This window comes from Panthera leo, chromosome B4, assembly GCF_018350215.1.
Source record: "Panthera leo isolate Ple1 chromosome B4, P.leo_Ple1_pat1.1, whole genome shotgun sequence".
In the NCBI taxonomy this organism is placed as follows: Eukaryota; Metazoa; Chordata; class Mammalia; order Carnivora; family Felidae; genus Panthera; species Panthera leo.
Window position 1 is genome coordinate 12,440,012 of NC_056685.1, and position 22,719 is coordinate 12,462,730.

General features: G+C 51.5%; 1 protein-coding gene and 1 long non-coding RNA gene across 8 annotated transcripts in view; one reads left to right on the top strand and one right to left on the bottom strand.

The window, feature by feature from the left end:
- Positions 1 to 22,719, bottom strand: part of FRMD4A (FERM domain containing 4A) — a 614,500-nt gene that overhangs the window by 71,321 nt on the left and 520,460 nt on the right. For all 7 annotated transcript variants that reach the window (XM_042944929.1, XM_042944928.1, XM_042944927.1 and 4 more), the window contains 3 exons: positions 20,452 to 20,517; positions 20,135 to 20,192; positions 15,809 to 15,895 (listed from right to left, as the gene is read on the bottom strand). In XM_042944929.1, the coding sequence (XP_042800863.1) occupies positions 15,809 to 15,895; positions 20,135 to 20,192; positions 20,452 to 20,517 (211 nt within the window). The remainder of the gene's footprint in view (positions 1 to 15,808; positions 15,896 to 20,134; positions 20,193 to 20,451; positions 20,518 to 22,719) is intronic.
- LOC122223884 lies at positions 6,427 to 10,966 on the top strand. Its single transcript, XR_006204554.1, has 3 exons — positions 6,427 to 6,681; positions 6,895 to 7,429; positions 10,658 to 10,966. It is a non-coding gene; the product is annotated as an uncharacterized LOC122223884 (long non-coding RNA).

Genomic DNA, 22,719 nt, shown 5'->3' on the forward strand with positions numbered 1-22,719 from the left:
TTACCTTGGAGAGCAGACTTTGGGGGAAAACCTGTATTTTTCATTTTGCGGGGGGGGTGGGGGAGGGGAAGGGTGGCAGTTATCCATCCTTTATGGCTGGTGGCTCTGTCCAGGGGCAAAGCATCACCGTAATACCTCGTTTCTCTGGTGGAGGCCATCCGACTCCGAGGAAGACGAGGACAGGATGGTGAACAGGTTGGCAAGCAGCTCTCCATAGAAAAACAGGTATAGACTCCTCGCTAAAACCTGGTTTAATCGAGCTTAAAACAAAACAAAAAAACCTAACAGGACAATCCTCTACCGTAAAAAACAAAAGAAATTAGTAAGGCAGCAAGGGTTCTTTGGGAATAATTACTTAAGAGCAGCTTGTGTAGACTTTAAAACACCTAGTGCCTCAAGAATTGGCCGGTCCCCTGGGAGCAAGGTCTCGCAGACCTGTGGTTTCTGTGGGTGCCATGGGAGAGGCTGGCCGCCTGCTGCTAGGACCTCAGGTGTGAGCTCCGGGCGCTCCCGGTTCGAAGGGTCTTAGAGCTTCGGCCGATGGACACCGGACCAGGGGGCTGGCAGCCTGCTTCTCAAGCCAGGCTGCAGCAGAGAATGCTTGTGGTCTTGCTGGCTGCCCTTGCAGGGGGGACGGCAGCCAGCAGAGGTGGGGAGGCCGGGACTGCCCCACTTCAGACTGTCTGCTGGGGGGTCCGGCCCCTCCCCTGGGCGGCCATCCCTGCAGCTGGGGCCCTGCTGGACTTTGGGGACCTCTCCCTCTGGATCTTCTTGCTGGAGAGGTTTTGTTTCTGTGCCACACTGTTCCTTCCCAGAAAGAAGGGGGAAGAGAGGATGTTTCCAGAAGGACTGGTCCTATTTACAACTCTGCTTTTCTACCCTCTTCCTTGGATTGGACAGGTCAGTTTGGACAACTGTAAATTTGGGGGAGTAAGGGTGGGGAGCAGAGGAGGAAACCCATACTTGGACTCAGCAGCCTGCTGTAATCCAGGCTTTCTTCCCAGAGCTCTCCCCACCCCCAGCTTGGGCTAGTTCCCCCGGACATCCACATATGTACTTCTGCCAAGGCAATGACCATCCTGTACTTCAACTGTTTTTTTTTTTTTTTCGCTTAAAGGTCCTCCCTACCAGACTAGGAACCTCCTGAAGTTACTTTCCTGGCACCTACAGCAATTCCCAGGGGGTACTAGGCACTCAACAATGATCTGCTGAGAAAAGAGCTTAGGAAGTAGGCATTATGGCAGCAAGGTTCAGAGAGGTTAAGTCACTTTCTTGAAGTCACACAGGTGATCAATGATGGGAGCTGGTATCTGAATGCTTATCCACCGCACAAAATTCAGTCAACGTCCACATCATGAAGAACCCCGGCGGGGGTTAACGAGTAAATCTCTCAGCTGCAAGGGATATGGCAACAGGGAAGTGGTACTGGGGGCCAGCCCAAGAGCCACAGCCCAGGAACCACAGCCTTCTGGCAGCCATGGTCTGAACTAAACTCTATCCCACAGGGAACGGGGTTGGGGGTGGGGGGAAGTCTATGGTCCCAAGCTGGAATTCTCCAGACCTGGAGGGACTCCCACAGCTCCTTCTGCCTACAAAGTGCCTCAACTGGCTTCAGGCTCTTCGGGAGGCTTCACGCGGGGCAGGGCTCACACGGAGCCCCAGGGAGCTGGGGGTGAGGGCCTCGCCACGCGGTTCTTTCCGGCTGTGCCGGCATCGGGTGTTCCACAGGCTCACAGTTTCAGGAAGGTGAGGCTAACCTGGGTTTCCCCTTAGAATCATGCTCGTTCACAAAGACAAAATCTCCCCGAGCTCCCTCATTTGTGCCTGGCTCAGCACAAACCACCTGATAGGTTTCCCAAGACAAAAACACGGTGACTGGAGCCGACAAGCAGGGTTTCCCAGCCTAACGCTTCCTGCTTCGGAGAAAGAAAAGGTGTCCAGACTAGCCAGTGCTGTACCACGGCCCGCAGCACCCCAGCGACGGCACTTCTGATGTCCAGTGACTGTTAGCTTTGTGGCTCTTTTTGGTCCAAGAGACAAAAATAAAAATAAAAATAAAAATAAATAAATCAAAGGACGGTCCAGATGGAAAGAACTTTTTATGCTTTTCATCTTCCCAACAACAAACCTGCGCTGTGAAAAGCGCCGGGGCCTCCTGCCTCCCTTCCCCTTGCTTATAAAGGGCTCACTCTCACCGGAACGCTCAAACCCTTCCTTACAGGAGTGACGTACTTATCCTTGTGGCCACTGCACACGTCCACGTGGAGACAGCCTCACAACTGCTGGTGCCACACAAGCCAATATTCAGCTGTTTTTATTCGTGTCGCAGCTACTTATGGAATATCTACTGTGTGTCAGGCACTGTGCTAAGCAGCAGATCTAGGTATGTAGGTATATAAGAGAATCCATACATTTTTGTGGGACGGGGGGCGGGCAGGCAACTACCTAAGAAAACCATGCAGTTAGGAAGTCAAAGGAAAACAGGTTCCAAGGACAAACAGAAGATAGGACATGGGTTGCCACCGTCGATATGGTGGTTGGGGAAAGCATCGCTGAAGGGACAGCTGAGTCTTTTCAGGAGGAAACTGGGGGCAAAGCCATACGCCTTATGAGGGAATAGAGCAGATGCAAAGACCCAAAGGCACCACTTGTGGGTGTGGGTTTGCTAAATGAATGCAGGAAATGTTGAAGGAAGCCTCAGAAGACAATGGGATAGTCTTCAGCCAAAGAGGAACAAAGTCCCGATTCAGGCGACAACAGGAATGGCCTTGGCCAACCTTCTAAGTGGATGAAGCCAGACTCCAAGAACACAGATTCTAGGATTCTACTCACATGAAATGTCTGGAAGAGGCAAATCCAGAGACCGAAAGCAGGCTGAGGGTGCCCAGGGCTTGGGGGAAGAGATGGGCAGCCACCGAGAGCTCCCCGGGGGTTCGCCCGTGCTCCTGACTGGCAAATCTTCGCGTGGGTTAACCGTGAATCACAAGACGCTCTTTAGTTACAACTAACTACTTGAAAGGAGCCACTGCTTGAAAGGAGCCAGGAATCCAGGATAAAAGCCCCCTCAACACGCCCCCCTAGTGGTGTTCCTTCACCCTATAACGTATCCCTCACCCGTTGGAAGGTCCTCTGACCAGGCCCCTCCCCTCGGATCTGCTGTGTTGGCCTCTAAGGATGATACCTGATCTCCCCTTGCCTGACAGCTCTGGGTGGAGGCATCTCCGGGGGAATGTTCTCCTCTGCTGCTGGGTGACCTGTAGTCTTTCCCGGAGCAGGCTGGTGAGAAATCTGGTTAGTGATCTGTTTTTTTTATGGGTTTTCACACCCCACAGCTGCAAGCATAAAGTCAAGGCTGTACTTAAAGATCTACATGTGTGCACGCACGTAGGGGCAATTCTCTCAGCTGGGGCCCCTAATGCCTATCACCGCGAAGGGCTGGGTTTTGGTTTCCAGGCGAACAAGAGGCCTGGAGAGACGGGCATCCACAGCCCCTTTGGCTCTTTGCCCTCCTAATAAAAGGCCGAAACAGGAACATTCAGCACAAGGAAGCTAAGTCTGCTGTCGTCCGGGGGGAGTCCATGGGCCACATCTGATGGCAGGAAATACTTCCTAGAACGATTACAGGAATTGGTGAGGAGACTCGTAAAGCCTCATGTAGCCGTCAGAAACACCTGCTGGTGATGCTGGAAAGAACTGGGTGGTTAAATGGTCCAGGATTTCACTGGCCAGGGCTCTCTGGAGTCTCCCCAACTTGGCTCAACACAAGTTTGTGATGACCTGTGCTCTGTGGGCAGAACCATGTATGGAATATGAAAGTGGAAACATTGGCTGAGACCAATGGGTAGTAAGCAGACCACCCAGGAATAGAGGCCAAAAAACGGGTAAAGAACAAACTCGACGGGCCAGCACACGCCTTGCTTTGCTGCGACAGACCTGGTCGGTCTGATGTCATGGTGTGACTGCTCACGAGGGCGTCTTCCACTGTCTGAAGCATCCTGGTTTTGATACTAAAACCCCATGGTCACAGAAATACAAATACTCGATGATTCTACTTCCACAAAGTTCCCAGAGCCGTCCAACTCACAGAAACACGAAGCAGAACCCTGGGTCCCAGGGGCTGGGGGTGAGGGGGGAGCGTGTGCACGTGCAGGTGGTTGTTTGGGGGGGGGGGACAGAGTTTCAGGCGTGAAAAAGTTCTGGAGATTGGCTGTACAACCATGTGGATATACTTAATACCAACAAACTGGACAAGTACGAATGGTTCCGGTGGTAAATTCTATGTGTATTTTATCGCAGTTAAAACAATTAAAAAATTTTTAAGCCTCTAGTTGAGATAACCCCCAAACCCCTCACCCTCAATTGGGGTATAAAATGTCTGGCAAGGTGGAAACTGAGGGAGGAATTTAGGGGGAGAGAGAGGTGTTGTGAGCCTCCCCCCTACCTGGGGAGGGAAGTGGAGGGTGCCTGCAGCAAACTTACTGGAGACCGTGCTCACTAGGGTCGCCGGGAGAACTTGACGGGAGCCCCCTCAAGTTGGGGGAATCCCAAACTGCTGACTGGCTCCTTCCTGCTCAAGAAATCAAGATGACGAGGAGCAGGATGGCCAGGTGAGCGGGAGAGGGGAGGAGATTTAACTTGAAGTCAGGTTTGGAGCTTTGGGTATTAGGACTCTAATTACTTCATAGAGTTAATTTTGCTATTCAACGTGACCGTGAGACTTTGTATTTATTTATTTCTTGGGAGTGATCAGACAAGTTACAGGACTGTCCCAGTTTTTATCTAGGGAAGGAACCCTTATTTATTTATTTATTTATTTATTTATTTATTATTTTTATTAAAATTTTTTTAATGTCTATTTATTTTTAACAGAGAGAGAGAGACAGAACGTGAGTTGGGGAGGGGCAGACACAGAGGAAGACACAGAATCTGAAGCAGGCTTCAGGCTCTGAGCTGTCAGCACAGAGCCCGATGCAGGGCTCAAACTCGTCAACTACGAGATCATGACCTGAACTGAAGTCGAATTTTTTTTTTATAATTTTTTTTTTTTAACGTTTATTTATTTTTGAGACAGAGAGAGACAGAGCATGAACAGGGGAGGGGCAGAGAGAGAGGGAGACACAGAATCCGAAACAGGCTCCAGGCTCTGAGCTGTCAGCACAGAGCCCGACGCGGGGCTCAAACTCACGGACCATGAGATCATGACCTGAGCCGACGTCGGATGCTTAACCGACCGAGCCACCCAGGTGCCCCAACTGAAGTCGAATTCTTAACGGACTGAGCCAGCCAGGCAGGCGCCCCGGGAAGGACCCGTTTTTAGAAAACCGTGTGAGATAACAGAGATCGGCCTTTTGGGACCCAGGTGGTCAATATTCTTGTTAGACTAGCAAAGTCTTTGGGTTTGAAGCCAGAGAAACCAAATCTGTTCCCAAGTCACTACTGGATCATGGCTCCTTTTGGGGTGGGTGGGGTTACCGGATGTCCCTCTGCAGAGGTCTGGGGTCTGACAACAGTGTTTGGTTTTAATTTGTTTCTTCAAGTTGCATCTAAGGTCAGTGGGGCTCCCTGAATAATGGGAATCTGTGACTTATTTAGAAGCCGGTCAGCCTCAAGGGGACTCTGGCCTGTCTAGCTGGGCGTTTATTTGCGTGTTTTAAATACCTAATGGTTGTGTTTGACCCTACTCTCCATGCCATCAACCTGGCGGTTGATATGGCCTCCTTTGTGCTGTCACACGTGCCCGCCCGCTTCAGGAGGACAAGAAGCCTGAGACCGGGCACTGCTGTGGGAAGTAACTGAGCCCTAGGAGAACTCACGCATCACAAAAGGGACGGGCGTGCCACGGAGGAGAACAGCTCATCTCATCAGGTCCACCTCAGGCTCTGTCCAAACCGGACAACAGTCAAAGACAGCTAGGGGTTCACCTGCTTAGAAATGGGCACTTTCAGCGCCTCGGTAGCTCAGTCCGCTTAGCGTCCGACTTCGGCTCAGGTCATGATCTCACAGCTTGTTGGTTCAAGCCCCAGGTTAGGCTCTGTGCTGACAGCTCCGAGCCTGGAGCCTGCTTCCGATTCTGTGTCTCCTTCTCTCTCTCTGCCCCTCCCCTGCTCGTGCTCTGTCTCTGTCTCTCTCTCTCTCTCTCAAAAATAAACATTGAAAAAATTTTTTTAGGGGCGCTTGGGTGGCTCAGTCCGCTGGGCGTCAGACTTTGGCTCAGGTCATGATCTCGCAGTTTGTGGGTTCAAGCCCCATGTCAGGCTCTGTGCTGACAGCTCAGAGCCTGGATCCTGCTTCCGATTCTGGGTCTCCTCTGTCTGCCCCTCCCGTGCTCATGTTCGGTGTCTCTCTCTCTCTCTCTTTCTCTCTCAAAAATAAATAAACATTAAAAAAAAAATTTTTTTTTAAATGGACATTTTCTCCCTCTACCACTTTTTTGAGCCAATGTTCTTTTTCATTTCTCCTTTTATTAGTTGCTCCTTTGGGGCTTTACAATGAGGGTGCCTCTTGTTTCACTCTCCTTAACTGTTTCTAGGTTGTCTCCACCTCAAGAGTCCTGATCATCTGTATCAACCGCCTTGCTGCTGAGGCAACGTAGGCCCAGGGAAATGACTTGTGGTGCAGTGCTGGAATTGGGACTGAGGGGTCATGACCATCAGACCAGATATCTTACCACTACAGATGAGGGTAGGAGGTGGGCACAGGAACGTGGCACCAAAGGGTTAGGCCAGGCCTGGAGGCTAATCCCTGAAACCAGTACCCCAGGGCCCTTCGGGTGGGACCTTCGGGGCCAAGTGCACCCCCCTCCAAGAGGTACCTCCGAGCAGATCGCCCCAGGAGAGATTTGCACCGCGTCTCCTCAAGGAATGACTACATTTCTCTCCTTCTGCCCCTCTGCAGAGAAACTGCTCTCCCGTGACAGCTTCTGTCTGAGGATTATCCACCTGGACGGCACAGTGCTTTCATCTTCCGCTCCCAGACCTCCTCTTCTCCAAAAGTGACAGTCTGACGGCAGCGTGAATATTGTGGGGACCGTTTTAACAAGAATGCCACAAGATACAGATTGGTGTCCTTGGCGTTTTGGGTAACTCAGGACGAGGTTCCAGAACGGCCTTCACGGCACTCGTGGGAACGGAAGGACCTTGGGTTCCCAGATCCAATGACCAAGAAAAAAAAATCCGTCCTCTTAACAAAGAGATACTGTTTTCTCTTCCCGGCGATTCTGGCTCTCCTGCTCAGCATAAAAGAGACGAACGATATTCGCTACGTCAAGGGCAACAGCGTTTTGAGACAGAAAATAAAACTCTGAGATGGAAACGTTCAAGATGGAGAAAATCAGACGAGGGCTCCTGGTTCCAAGTCTCCATCTCACGGACATAAAAAGAGAGGCACACGGCGAATGGGTGGCCACACAACTTCCCTGAAAATGCTGGGCGTGAGTGAATTAATAGCATCCACATTCTTTGTTGGTGGAGATTTTGAGATTTGCTGTGGACCACTGGCTTACAAAGATTTTTTTTTTTTTTTTTGAAGTAGAGCTGCCCCAGGGCGGAGTTTGACTTTAACTCTGACTTTAACTCTGACGAGACTATCTTCACAACTAACCACGAGGTAGAATCACAAAGAAAGTTCCCTGTGACCTGTCTGTAGAGCAGTGGTCTGCAAACCACGTGCGGCATCCGAACCTCTTGAGGGCTTGTGAAAACAACGCGAGTCCCAGCCTCTGAGGGTCTGAGTCCCCACGTCTCCAGTGGAGACGTGGAGTGTGCATTTTGATCATGTCCCCAGGTGATGTGGATGCTGCTGGTCCACGGCCACGCTCTGAGAACCATGCCGTAAAAGCTACAGGGCTGGGGTGCCTGGAGCTCAGTGGGTTAAGCGTCCGACTTCGGCTCAGGTCATGATCTCGCGGTTCATGAGTTCGAGCCCCTTGTCGGGCTCTGTGCTGACCGTGCAGAGCCTGCTTGGGATTCTGGCTCTCTCCTCTCTCTCTGCCCCTCTCCCGTTCATACACACTCTCTCTCAAAAATAAATATTAAAAACAAAAAAAGCCACGGTGCCATACGGAGCGGCCTCTCCCTCTGGGACTGTAGAACTCACCCCCTCTCCCGGAATCGCCCTCCGCTGTGGGGAGCCACCTCGCCCAAGTCCAGGACCCCTTCTCTGTGGGTCACTTACATCTAGTGATTGGTGGATGCTGGGGCTTAGCCTCCGCCCCCGGTCCCCTGGTGAGGCCTCTGAGGGCTCCTCCCCAAGCTACAGAGCTTCCTCCCACTGCCTCCTAGCTCAGCTCCCCTGTCTGCGTGCTCCTTCCCCTTCCCCACTGGCCTTAATCCTGGAAGTACTTCCTGCGGATTCTCCCCTGCTTCCCAGGGGTTTGATGTGCCACCTCCTACAGGGAACGTCGCCTCCTTGGAGAGACCACTCCTGACCATCCATTCCTCCACTCTTCCTTGCTCTGACTTCTTGTCTTCCTAGAACTGAATACTCTGATGCCGTATATTGTAGATGGACTTAACACCATCTCCTCACCCTCTTCCCCGCTGGGCTGTAAGCTCCGTGAGAGCAAGGCCTCTTTGGTTCGCTGTGACATGTGTAGGGCCCAGAGCAGTGCCAGGCCCGCAAGAGGCACTTCTCAAGGGGGGACCATTTTTGGGGGAGGATTTCAGACTTCACACCCTCTACTGACGTTCTAAAGCGCGGTGCTTTCTGGTGACTGCAATTCTTGTACAGGAGGAGAGCCTGGGATTCCCATTCCAGACAGAGAATTCAGCCACACCCAGTAATGGTGCTTCGGGAACAGGACGTCTCGTACGGATGTTCTGGGAAGGGCATCTCAACTTTCTTACACTGTAATTGCTTTCTTTCCCCCTTTTTCTTGGGGACTTAAAGATGCTAACTCACCCCCACCCCCATTTCCCCTCGCAGGCCCCTCTTGCTGACCCGTGGCCGGCGTCTGTCACCCACAGCCCCTGCACCCTTCTGGGTCTGCATGGAGGGAGATCTGTGGACAGGACAGGGGCAACCGGCGGGGGCCCTCTGACCCAACAGTGTGAAAGAGCAAAGGCGGCAAAATGCTAAGAACGCTCAGTGCATCAAGTGGGGTTCTCCCTCCACCCGCCCTGCCCCGGGGGCGGTGCACAGGGTGTGGTTTCCAAGAGGGATCCTGACAGTGGAATGAGGGAGGTGCCCACCCAGGGCCTGCCAAGGCAGAGGGCTCAGCAGCCCGACAACGAGTCAAGTGCGTCCAAACAGAAGCGGAACAGTAAGTCGGCAGGGCACTTAATGGAGTGCTTAGTACTGAATAATTGAAGCCGGCTGACTCCGCTGGGACGCAGTTCATAGTTAATGGAATATTTCCTGTAAATATTATTTTCTCTTCCTGTCTCATCATCAAAAATCTTTACTAATCTGGGAAGGTGACAGTAATGCATCAATTCCCTGAGCTAAAGCCCCTGCTTCCGAAATGCTCTCGGGAACCACAGGAAGCTACACGCCTGCCCAGGGGGACAGGGGGCAGACCACTGACTCTGGTTCCTTCTCCTAATGTCTCAGAGGGGACCCTGCAGTGCTCCTAATTGTGCGCCTAAGTGTACATAAAGGCGCCCCTAATTGCATATCAAATAAATAAGTAAATGCTGTCTGCTGAGTATGTAATAAGGAGCTCACTGGCATTCCTCCCCGGGGGGTGGATTTCAGTAGATGGGGGCTGGCCAGTGGGCTGCAGCCATACAGGATGATTAACAGATATTGCAGACTCTTTCTAGGGAGGTTTTTGGAGTCACGTGTTTCGTACTCTTTGTCCCCTAACGCTTACAGCCTCAGCCCTCAGGAGGGATCACTTGCACCTTCTTGGTGCCCCATTCGGAAAGCCTTTTCTCCTGTAATTTACGATGGCTTCTGATGCTTCCACGGGGCCAGAGCGTCCACAGGTCTTCAGAGTGCAAACTGCAGCGGTGTGGCAGTTCCTGAGTGGCTCAGTGTGGCCCTGGTGGGAGCAGAGTCCTGAGCGTGGGATCACGTCCCAACACCTCTGGTCCTCACGCTTCAGGGAAGGGACACGTTGTCCCAGAGCTCCAGCTTTCGGACTTTCTCGGCTTTGCTCTAAGGAATGCAAGGTCCTCCTCTAAAAGAGAGAAGCCTACGTGACAGGTTTCATCCAGCCTGAGCATCTCTGCCCGGCGTGATGCTGCTTCTGCCAGTGTTCATAACCAATGCCTCCTCAAATCTGTCGTTTAATTTTCATTCCAACGTTCCCAAGGAGGAAAGAGGAAAACCTCTTGCCTGTGCTGGTGCAGGTGTCTAAAAGCCACGGGGCAGCTGATCCGCGGCGTGGCACATCACCACCCACAGTCCCTTTGCGCCGCTGGAACTCAGCTCACGTCTCTTTGGCCATAAACGCAAACTAAGATGAAGCTCGAGATTCACCCCGGGTGCCCCAGTGCCGAGCCGACAAGGTTGCATTATTCCCTGAGGCCGGCAGGACGGCCACTTCGGAAATCGAGAACCTCTTACTTAGGCCAGGCAGGGCTCCCCTCGCACACAAGCACGTGCATGCTACCATGGGATGTGGTAGCTAGGAGAAAATGGGATAGCATCATCTCGGCAGCTGCAAGATTTTATTTTCCGACTGCCGTGACCCTCCTTCCCCTCTTCTCACCAGTGCCAAACCCACAAAGTCAGACGCGTGGACGCTGCTGCTCCCGAACTCGCGGGCTACGTTCTCAACTGTGCGCACAAGCTGTCCAACCACAGCGGTGGAAGCAAGACAGGTGAGCTGAGGGAGCCGAGAGGGAGGTTGCAAAGTGTGACACGGTATTTTAGTAAAAACATCTCGGGGTTCAGGAGTGGGGAGGCAGACCCAGGGTGAGAGGGAACTCGTCCGTGGGTGAACGGGAGGAACGGAAGGATTTGATGAGAGCTGGTGGCAGGATATTTAAGAGCTTATAACAGGGGCGCCTGAGTGGCTCAGACTGTTAAATGTCCGACTCATGATTTTGGCTCAGGTCACGATCTCAAGGTTTGTGGGTTCAAGCCCTGCACTGGGCTCGTGCTGACACCGCAGAGCCTCCCTCTCTCTCTCTGCCTTCCCTACTCATGCTCTCTTTTTCAAAAATAAACATTAAAAAAATGGGGCGCCTGGGTGGCTCAGTCGGTGAAGCGTCCGACTTCAGCTCAGGTCACGATCTCGCGGTCTGTGAGTTCGAGCCCCGTGTCGGGCTCTGGGCTGATGGCTCAGAGCCTGGAGCCTGCTTCCGATTCTGTGTCTCCCTCTCTCTCTGCCCCTCCCCCGTTCATGCTTTGTCTCTCTCTGTCTCAAAAATAAATAAACGTTAAAAAAAAAATTAAAAAAAACCAAACTCATATATGCAAGCAAGGGTCCATGTTCTGGGGCACATGAATGAATTATAAATTTCTATTTTGATTTAGTTCCATTTTGATTTTTTTGAGCTTTTTTGGGGGAGTGCGTGCTATTTTTCTGCACATGTAGTTCTAAAACATTTCTGAAGTTGGCCTTGAGCTTCTGAACGTAGACAAAAGCCAAAACACGGTTTTCGGGTGTCCCCACGTGTCTACCTCTTCCCGACACGTGTGCCCGGAGGACAAAGAAGCTGGTTTTCTTCTGACAAACAGCAGCAGCTTCTTCTGCAAGCTGGAGCCCATCTGTTTAGAAAGTGCGGGGAGCAGGTAGGAGCGTGTGACTAGGCAAGGACCAAAACGTTCTCTCTATTCCACCTGGGAGGTAACCCGTGCTTCACATCCCCCAAAGCCACTGGGGCTTCAGAGTGCCAACCAGAATGGCAAAGTGCACCCAACCAGGCACACCCTGGAACAAGCTAGGGTCCTGCCCATTTCTGGGCAGCAATCAGCTAGGGCTCCCGGCCTTTTAATTTTTTTTTTTTTTGGTGGATCATATGGAAACGCTTGAGTGGATTCTCGCAGGACGGCTGCTGAGCGCCGCTGGCTGTGCTGATGCAGAGCCCAGGATGCCTCCAGGCCCTCCAGGGGAAAGGCAGCAGGCTCACCCCGTCACTGCCTCTACTTGAATGTTGGCTTCCAGAACGCTGGTTCCATGTGACACGGCTGCTGGAACTGGGTCAGAGTGTCAGGCAGGGCCCCTGCCTGGGCTGAAGCTACAGCCGGTGTTGCAGAAGGGCCTCCAGATAAGAAGGAGGGGTTCCTGAGTGGTGTTGGGGGCCCACCGCGGCGGTGCTGCGCCTGGCCCCTGAACAAGAGTAGCGGTGCTGCTGGAGGGCCGCCCTCGCGGGGAGCTGGCCCAGCCTGGCACCTGTGCCTCGGGGCACCGCAGCTCACTGCCTCACTGCCAGATACACCTGCGGGGCCGGGCCGACCGTCCCCAAGCTCAGAAAGGAAGCCCAGATGGCCGTGCTGGTCCTCAACTCCAGCTGCATGTACGTCCGGTCTGCGAGGCCTTCTAGATGGGCAACGGGAGGGTCAGAGGCGGGGGGCAGTGCAACAGGGTGACTGTGGCCCATGCATGTTCAGACAGTTTCGTGTCAGTTTCCAGTATTCGACTGAGACCAAGAATCACGGGCCTGGAGCCCTGGAGACAGACTCTGGGCACTTGACGCCTGCCCCTGCTGCCGGGCCCAACCGCGGCTCCGGCTTGGGTCAGGTTTCCCTGCAGACCTCACCCCACGTCTTTGCAGATATGGACGCTCGTCAGGCTAACGAAACGCGGGCCTCTCTTCCTGTCACGGGCCTTGCAGAGGACCGTTCTTATTTCACGTTCAGACTGCACATTAACATCTTAGAGAGGGCTCCCCAAATCACGTAAGGTTTGGGTCCCACCTCCGTCTCACAGGGAAGGTCACGCATGGTTGGGGAACGGAGGTCTGCTCACAGCGTGCCAAGGGTCTGTCCCTTTCCTCTGCACGTTCGGTATACTTGGGAAATTCCTGACACTCTGGAGCTCCAACCGAGCCCCCAGCAGCACCCCAGATGTGCCATCAAGCCTCCAACTCTGCACGTCCCACACTGCCCTCCTTACGTCCTCTCACACGCCCCACTCTGGCTGGGACCCATCTCGGATTCCCCTGTTCCGACCGCCACCCTCGCGCCTCCTACAACTGGTCAGTCCCACCTACCTTCTCACCATCTCTTCTGTGTCCCCCTCTCCACCCCTATGACTGAAGCCAAGCCTGAGCCCCCCCGCCAGCTCTGGCCCAGGCTCCTGCGAGGATACCCCAGGTTTGTGACTCCAGTCCTGATTTTCTCCAGCCCCTCGTGCACACGCTACCAGAGCGATGATTCTAAGACAGCGAGACTCCTATACGGCCTGACTCCTTTAATGCCCTCACCGACCCTCTCTTCGAGCACTTGGGAACACCAACGGCGCAATTATCACCCGCCTTGCTCCCCGAGGGGCCCGGCCAGGCCTTGGACGCATGACAAACCTCAGCACCGTCCCCTCTGCTGGGCACAGAGCAAGTACGCAACAAACGTTTTTCTGAGCGAATGAATGGTGCACGGGGACTCCGATGGCTTGGCTTGCCCTTCAATTAGCAGGAGACTCAAGAATCCCAACTCTGTCCTCAGAGGCCACGGAAGCATCAGTCGTTTCCCAAAACAACTCAGTCTGAGTACAGCCAATACCCTGAATAAATTTACCGACCCTTTAACATTTTTCTTTGGCTGACCTGCATAACACATGAGAGTAAATTCTCTCATTCAATGGCTGATCACCGCCCACCCTCCCCCAACCCCACCCCCCCGCCCCCGTGGCATGTACTTCTCCTGATCCTGAAGCCTGCTGCACAGTCCGACAGGGATAGTTACAATTTATGGAGCGTCTGGGACATGGTGGGTGCACCAGGGACACGGTGCCCCGATCTGTCAAGTGCTATCCCATTAATTCCGCAATCTTCATGAGTATCTCAATTAGAGAAATAAAGCAGGCGTAAGCATATTAATAAATTAAAACCTGAACGCCGATGAATGCTTGTGAGCCTGTCTTTCCGATGCGCACAGGGAAAGCAGAATTCAACTGCTGCATTTTGACAAACCCTGGTCACTCTCTGCGGTGCACATTGGCTTGGATCTTCCACCAGTGTAGGTGATCAAAGGCCCGAGGGATCGTGACCAGGGTTTTGTCCAAGGATCTAGGAGGGTTCATGGCTCTTGTGAGCAGGAAAAAAAGGCCAGGCAGGTTGAAAGGAGAGGACGAGGGATGTCAAAAGAGAGAGGGAGGGAAAAGTGAATGCAAGAAGAAAAAAAAACAAAGAAGCTTACAAAAGGCCATGTGGAAAAGGGGCAGAGGGAAAACAGGGAGAAACAGACAGTGTGGAAGAAGCATAGACCCCGTGACCGAGGAAAACACAGAGTAAAAATAACTCGGGGTCTAATTCATGCCTTGCAGGGTTTAAGGAGAAACCCAAGAGGTTTTGGATTTAGCCACGAAACAGTGTGCCCCTGGACAGGCAGGTTCCTACTGAATTGTCCCCGAGGGAGAAGTCCCCCCTCACTGGCTCTCGATCTTTTCTTTGAACTTGACTGACTTACTGATCAATTGAGTGAAAATCCTCCCCAGCATGGGGCCATTTTTTTTTTTTCCCTATCATTTTAATAAAGAAGCTGGCTAAGGGCAGATGTTCAGCGGATAGTCTATGATAAGCTTGGATACACAGTATGGATTTCAGTCCTATTCGTGGATAAAGAAGCTTGGAAAGCAATCTGGAATGACATAATGGACGAATACTGCTTTCTCCCTCCTAAAGCAAGTGTGGTTTTGATAGACTTTTAATATGTATTTCGGGGTTTGAACTGCAAACCGTCTCTCCATTATCCTCTGCCAGAGGATCTGAATGACAGCTCTGGCCCAGAGATATTTTTCCATTATAATTTTTCAATTTGTTCTGGTCTGAAAAATGTGTGTAAATGAAAACAGAGAAAATTCAAGCACTGTGCCCCTTTCAAACACTCTGTTTTGTATTTACAATGACTCTGCAGACCCTGTCCTGCTTCCCTTGTTTTTTGGCAGATGACCTTATTTTTTCCAGATTTCTGATCACTTCTAATATGCCATAAAATATTTACTGGATTTGCAGGAATGCCTCTAACTCTTCTTTATTTTTCACCCTGTTTTGACTTACAATTTCTTCTTTTAGCTCCCCAGCATCCAAAACAAAACAAAACAAAACAAAACAAAACAAAACAAAACAAGGGGCGTCTGGGTAGCTCAGTCGGTTAAGTGTCCGACTTCGGCTCAGGTCATGATCCCACGGCTCGTGAGCTTGAGCCCTGTGTCAGGCTCTGTGCTGACAGCTCAGAGCCTGGAGCCTGCTTCACATTCTGTGTCTCCCTCTCTCTCTGCCCCTCCCCTGCTCATGCTCTTTCTTTCTTTCTCAAAAATAAACATTAAAATGTTTAAAACAAACAAAACAAAACAAAAAACACAAAGAAACACATAAAGCAGCTTTGTAAAAGCTCCAATTGGCCTCAAGATTAAAGAGAGATGTTCTCTCCCTTTCCCAAGTACACGAAGCCCCCGCCCCCCACCCCCCCAACTAGGAAATTAACAAATAGGACAGTCCTTCAAAGCCCTTTTGCCAATCTGCTTTGGGAGAGCTGGGCCAGTCTCCTTACCTTAAATAATTATAACAGTTCAGGTTTCCCTAGTGACCGGGAAAAAAAATATTTACCCGGGAACTCAGATTGGATTACTGTGGAGTAATTTGTATACACTCCAATTAGCTGGGGATTGGTAAACCTGGAGGCCCTGAGGCTGCATCGTGTAATATTTTTACTCACTTCTCTATGAGAGCCGGACACCCACAGAGGAGACCATGCTTACCTTCCTCGGCTTCACTTTATCGTGGTAGTCATACTGGAAGATTCCTTTGTAGCTCAGTCCCAGCCACCACGGTATCCCCTGCTTGTCCTAGGACATCGAAAGGAGTATAGGTAAATACAGGGCCAGAGAACACACACAGGGATGGAGAGAAGGCCTCCGGGCTCGTCCGATGACAAAGGAAAACGTAAATCCCTTGAGATGGATGGAGCCCACCTCCTACTTTTCACTTAACAGATGTGCCCCCTCATCAGACTGTGCTCAGTTATGTGAACCAGTGCCCTGGAGAATGCCCTGGGGTGGGGACCCAGCTCTGTTCCCAGCCAGCAGCACGCTGCGGTGCTTCCCCCTTTATGAGTAGGTAGCGAAGGCTTGTTCTTTGTCCTTCTTGTAAGGCTTTGGGTTTCAAGAGAATCCGAGAGATGCTGAGCATTCTCATAAAACGACCTTCTGAGCAGAGAAACGGTCATGGACTGTCACAGCTAGAAGGGACCATGAACACCACAGAAGGGGACTCCTCTAAAAAACTTTTTTTTTTTTTTAAGATTTAATTGTTTTTAGAGAAGTCTGAGGTTCACAGCAAAATGGAGAGGTAAGTACAGAGGTTCCCCATACCCTCCCACCCCCCCACATGCAGAACCTCCCCCACTATCAACCTCCCCCACCGGAGGGGAACATTCATTACACCTTGACGAACCTACACGGATACATCATGGTTACCCAAAGTCCAGAGTTTACATTAGAGTTCATTCTTGGTGGTGAACTCTGTGAGTTTGGACGAATGCATAATGATGTGTATCTACCATGATGATAATATACAGAGTGGTAGCCTCACTGCCCCAAAAATCCTCTGTACTGCCTCTTCACCCCTTCTTCTCCCCCCTCCCAGGTTCTGGAAGCCAGTTTTGCCTCTTCCAGAATGTCATCTAGTTGGAATCATACAGTATGCAGCCTTCGACTTGGTTTCTTGCACTCAGTAGCACGCATTTAAGATTCCTCCAATTAAAAAAAAAAAAATTAATGTTTATTTTTGAGAGAGAGAGAGAGTGAAAGAGAGAGACAGTGGGGAGTGGGGGCAGAGAGAGAAGGAGACACAGAATCCGAAGGGGGCTCCAGGCTCTGAGCTGTCAGCACAGAGCCTGAAATGGGGCTCAAACCCACGGACCATGAGATCATGACCTGAGCCGAAGTCGGATGCTCAACCGACTGAGCCATCCAGGCACCCCAAGATTCCTCCAATTTTAACGACCAAGAAATCAAAGCAAACGGTTGGTCCTGCTCTACTCAGGGCCCACCCCCCAGCCCTCCAGCAGACCAATGGCAGTGAAGGGTGGGCGGGGGCCACCCTGCAGTCCTGCTCCCCTTAAGAGATCAGCTGGATTGTGTGACTCGTGCCATCTTGGACAAAGTAGCAAAATCAAGGCCCAGACCTTCTGGGAACCGAATCAGAAACACCAAGCCCCTCTGCTCACTCCTTTAATAGAGATCCCTTGCCACCGGATTGTAAAGTGTGATCCTACATCCAAGGAGGAGGGGTCTGAGCTGTTAACTAAAGGTCCTGAAAGCTAGGAGCTGACACAGGGCATCCCCAGCAGCCTTCCCCTAGATTTGTCCTAACTGCCGCACCTGCGAATAACCGCGGACCCCATTGTCTCGACAACTCGAAATTGGCTTCATGGTTTTTAAATCCTCATGAGTTATTTGAAGGTAAGCACAAAGATAAAAGGGCAGAGAAACATGTTTTGAATTTTTAGAAGTTTCAAGGTATGTAATTTCCTAAGATAGTCCTTTAAAGGTATAAAAAAAAGCTCTGTCCCTGGAAAGTGTCTCTGTGTCCTACATCAGTCTCTGAGAGCGACACAGGAGGGGACTCAGTGCCACCACAGCTTTGGGTGTCACCACACCAGAGAATACGGCAGCTGTGAAATCGGGAGGCCACCGACTGGTGGGGCTCGATACAGTCGTTTGGGCTTGCGTGGATACGTGTGCTCTGTCTCCACCTGAGGAGGAGAGCCCTGGCTTCAGCCTGGAGGTCCCAAGAGGCCAACACACAAGCACTTCCGGCACTCTGGAAATCACAAGGTCTGTTTCTGGTCTCTCGCAAACTGCAGAAAAGCACGTTCCCGAAGTTTTATTGTAAGGCAGAAAGCATATATGTATCACGGGCTCCCTTACTGTCAAACTCCAGGGCTGACGAAGAGATGGGACACGTGTTTACGCAAGTAAAAGACTGGATGACGTCCCTGCGCAGAGACATCCACTCTATCCATGACAATCTCTCTCGGCAGTCTAACATCTGTCTTCCAACAGATGTCTGTCTGTCCAACAGACAGTCTTCCAACAGACTTTCGTCGGGGGGGCCGGAGGGGTGAATTTCAGAATCTCTATTTTCAGTATGAGCGATGGAGGTGAGCTCAAATTATGAACACACAGCAGATGAGAGAGCCTAGTCCAGGGGATTTCTTATCCCTATTCTTGGGCACAGCCCCCTTTGCTGCACGTCCCCACAGAATATTCCCACAACGGAGAGGAGTTTCTATGAAATGCGTCTTGTAACAACTATTGTTGGATCCCAAGATTTCCTTTATGGTAACCAGATGGTGAAGGGGATGAAGACTCTACAACCCTCACTGGCTGTGTGTGGAACGCTGGCAGCCAGTGCGGGGAATTTTGAGCCTCAGGTCATATCATAAAGTGTCCAATTTCCCTTGGGGGAGCCGACTGCCCGCTGACTTCAATGGGCACATCTCAAGGTGCCACCTCATAGAGAGCTGGTCTCCACAGTGGATTCACCTTCCTCGAGTGGGACAGGAGACGCTAAAAAGGCCAGGGGATACTCCTCATGACAGACTTACAGCTCAGGCTTGAGAACTTCTGGGCAGGAATGGCTGGGACAGTTCTAAGAGTTCCATGAATGATGGAGAAGAGGGATTAAGGCTTCCCTCGGTGGGGAGAGCTTTGGTAGGACATCAGGAAGAATTTAACCATTCCAGGCTTTAAAAGATCCTGAGCTGACAGTCGGTGAAGCATCTGACTTGGGCCCACATCATAATCTCACAGTTCGTGAGTGGGAGCCCCGCGTCGGGCTCTGTGCTGACAGCTCGGAGCCTGGAGCCTGCTTCGGATTCTGTGTCCCCCTCTCTCTCTGCTCCTCCCCTGTGCTCTCTCTGTGTCTCTCAAACATAAATAAACATTAAAAAAAAGACCTCAGCTGAGCTGCTGGGTAGGACTGGGGTTCCCGCGTGTGCCTCATAACCGGGCTCCGCAAATACAGTTCCAACATTCATTCCCATCACGGAAGGGGGACATGCAACTACCCAATTCAATTCTCAATAAACACTTATTTAGTCAATATTTACCGAGTATCTACTATGTGCCAGGCACTTACAGGGCTCCAGGAATGAAAAAAGGAATGCAACACACTGTCCTGGCCATTGGAAGGCTGCACTTTAGCAGAAGATACAGGCAACGAAACATACAAAGTGCTGTGCGAGCCGCAATGAGTGACACAAAGATAAATGTAGCAGAGAGTACGTTCTAGTCCAAGGGAATTAAAAATACAGCTGGATGGAAACACGGGGAGAGAAACTGGTAAACGGGCAAGCGAATCTCAGGTTGGCTGGTTGAACTGTCTAGCATTCAGAAATGTTTTCATTTCAGCTGGACTTTGGGCAAGGACTTAATCTTTCCATGTTGGGGTCAATTAAAGAAGGGAAATTATCCTGTCTCATCACAGATAAGGGCACACGGGCATGTCACTATCTATTATTTCAATGAAGGGATCCCAGTCTGGAGCATTACGGTAAAATCAAGAAAAATTGAGCACAGGGTTCATGTTCCATGGGACTTGCCATCACAACATTTAAGAAGACACATCTTGTCTTCTTAAACAGCCATGAGCTTAATTTGTCAGCCTCTAATGCCGGCCCTCCTCCTCCAAAATTGCCTGTGTGGCATTTGACCACCAAGAAAAACATTGCTGATTCTGCTTTAGGTTTTTGTTCTCCACAGTTCACTGCCTTCAGAGGGAATCGTCCTACTGAGAGGATCTGCGGCCCTGACGTCCCAGGATTCTTCTGAGAATCAAAGGAAGAAGGGATTCATTATACCCACTTTACCTAAGAGAACGTGAGTTTTGGAAAGTGACTGCATCAAGTCTTCCGACGTGGGGTGAATGTTCCAGCGCCCCAACCCTCCTCAGCACACAATCATCTCGAGCAAGTCCTCTATCATGCCTATCCGTCCCCACCCCCCAAAATCTTCAGTAAGATTAAAAAGGGAAAACTGAGAAGTGTTTCTGGTTTTTTTTAGGGCAGGCTTGGTACTTACTTTCACTGCATAATAGTGAACCCCGTAGGTTGGGAGAGACTCCACGATGCTCATGTAGCTGGGAAGAGAGAACACACACACACACACACACACACACACACACACAGGTGGTTATTCGGCAGGTCTGGAATCAGAGACATATTTATGTGTGTGCGTGACAAAGCTCTCAGAGTGATTATTTACCTGAAAATTGAAACTGAACCCTCGTCGCCCCCCCGGGAGTTATGTGTCTTTGCGAACAGAACTGAACAACCCTGCCACATGCTGTATGAACACACACAAACACAGCCTCGTGGGCACTGGGAGAGGCCACTTACTTTACAATTGCTTGACCTCTGGTCTGGCCGTTCAGTTTCTTGTAGTGCTCAATGACTCGGTCCTCACTAGAATTGCAACACAAAGACGGTGTTACATACGGTCCCTAGGTCAACGGTCAGCACCCTGCTGACGGAGAACCTTCTTCCGAACCTGAGCAACGTCCTGAGAAGTTCCAAGGAGCCAACAGCTCCTGGAGAAAGGATTTGTCCTGAAGTGGCATTTCTGAACTCAGCCTAAGTGAGGTGTTTTGGGCTACAGCTTTACTTGGGGTCAGCTCCCTGCAAGAAATGCTACCATGGCAGATGAGGAAGAAGCAGTGAGCATTTGTCTCCCTGGAGAGGGACACAGAGCCGGGGACAAGAAGAGGCCGGCTGGCTGGGGATCAGGGGGGACGCTGTGGCAGAATGCCCACATCTTCCTCGTCCTCTGCATCCCCTGGAGCCTGTCTGCACACGGCCTCACAGGGGAGGGCAGGCGCTGACCTCAATAGAATGCCCACGTCTTCCCTATCATGAATTAGTGGTCAGCGTTGAGGGCTCCCAAGGAGGATGGAAAGTTCTGGAATTTGGGCCTGGCTAACACAATCCATGAGGCAATCCAAGGCCCAGAGAAGCCCTGGGAAACAATGAGGCAGCTACCAGAAGTGAGATGGGAACGCCACGATGTCCTGAAATCTCAGCTCTAAAACAGCAAGAGACTGGCTTGTGCCTTGGGAGACACCCGCCAGCCAAACCCCTCTTTGACAGGGTGGGGGGCACGAAGGGACTCTCTGAGAAGGGACTCTGGTACCCAGACAGCCATGGCGGCTGAAGCACAGAGCCAACCTGGGGAGTCACAGGGAAAGCACATCCCACCTGCAGAGGAGTCAAGTCCAAAAGACCCGGCCTCCATGACCTGGCCACACCGCCAGGAGCCTCATTCCTCCTCTTTCTCCCCACCCCTTTCTCACCCCAGGCCCGTGGGCTTCATGACAGGAGGCAATGAAGGAGGGACGAACCCTCAAGACCTCCTTGGTTGGCCTTCATTATTTATTATGAATTTGGTATTCCAGAGTTGATCTAAAGCCTTATTTGCCAACTTTTTGGTTTTTTTTCTTTAGGAAAAAAAGAAAGGCCATTTCTGAGGGCCATGTGTTCTGTATGTTCACTAACTACCAAGTGGGGGTAATTTATTGACTTTCCGATCGCTCTCTGAATCTTCAACGGGTCTCTCTTCATTTTAGTATTCCAAAATCTGGTGTACGTGAAGATTACCTGACTTGACAAGAAAGCACTTTTCTAAACACCCCAAACAGGAACTGGCTAGCTCCAAGGAGGCTTCCTTTGGCTGGAGAGTCGTTTCGGTGGTTCCGGGACACCTGTTCAGAGAGGGGCAGATGCCCCTTTCTCCTTGGCTCCCAGACAACCCCTCCGCTTTGAGTGTGACAGAGCCCTTCTCCTGAGCGAAGTCTCCAGCAGCGTCGTGTTCGGGCTGGCCCCCCCACCTCACCAGACCTTCAGAGCGAGACCTTCAGGGTCTGCTCTTCTCTCTCCCTGCCCACCCCCTCAATCAGCGGCTGGGTTGGGCGTGTTTCCTAGCACAGGGTTTCGAATTCTGTGAGGTCAACCTGTGGATCCAGGGGTAAGCAACTCAGGGGCAACAGGAGCCAATTTCCTTCCCAGTTTGGGGAGAGAAGGTCCCCGGGCGGCGAAGGCGAGATAAAAATCAACGTAGGGTTGTAGCTGCGAACACAGTCGAGGCTTAGACAAACACTGGTTAAAGTCAGAAACGCCGTCAGGCAGCTGTTCAGCTGTTTGCCAACTAAATGGCTTCTCAGGGCTTGACAGCTGCAGGAATCTGCCACCCCTCGTTTCTCTGTACCTCCTGATGACCCAGGCCATCTGTGAGACCACGGTATGCAGCTTCTCCTTCCCCAGCTCTCCCCGCTCTGAAACACCATGGACCCAGCACGCACCATGCTGACTGAGAACCCACTCAGCTCCCTGCCCCCCTCCTCCTTCCTCTGGAATTTACAGATAGCCCAAGTGCACTGGCTCTGTGGACAGTTTCCCAGCTACCCTGGATCTCTGGTATGGAGTTATCAGTGGGATAACCGTAAAAAAGGCACCAGCCACAGAATCCCAAAACACTATTTGGAGGACACTGTGTTACACAGAGGAGGAAGACAGATGATTCTGGCTGACTGTGCCTAGCCACGTCATTCTGGGAGATCATCTCTCTGCAGGCAGCAGCCCAGAAAACCCACGGGGATGGAGATATGGTTCCCT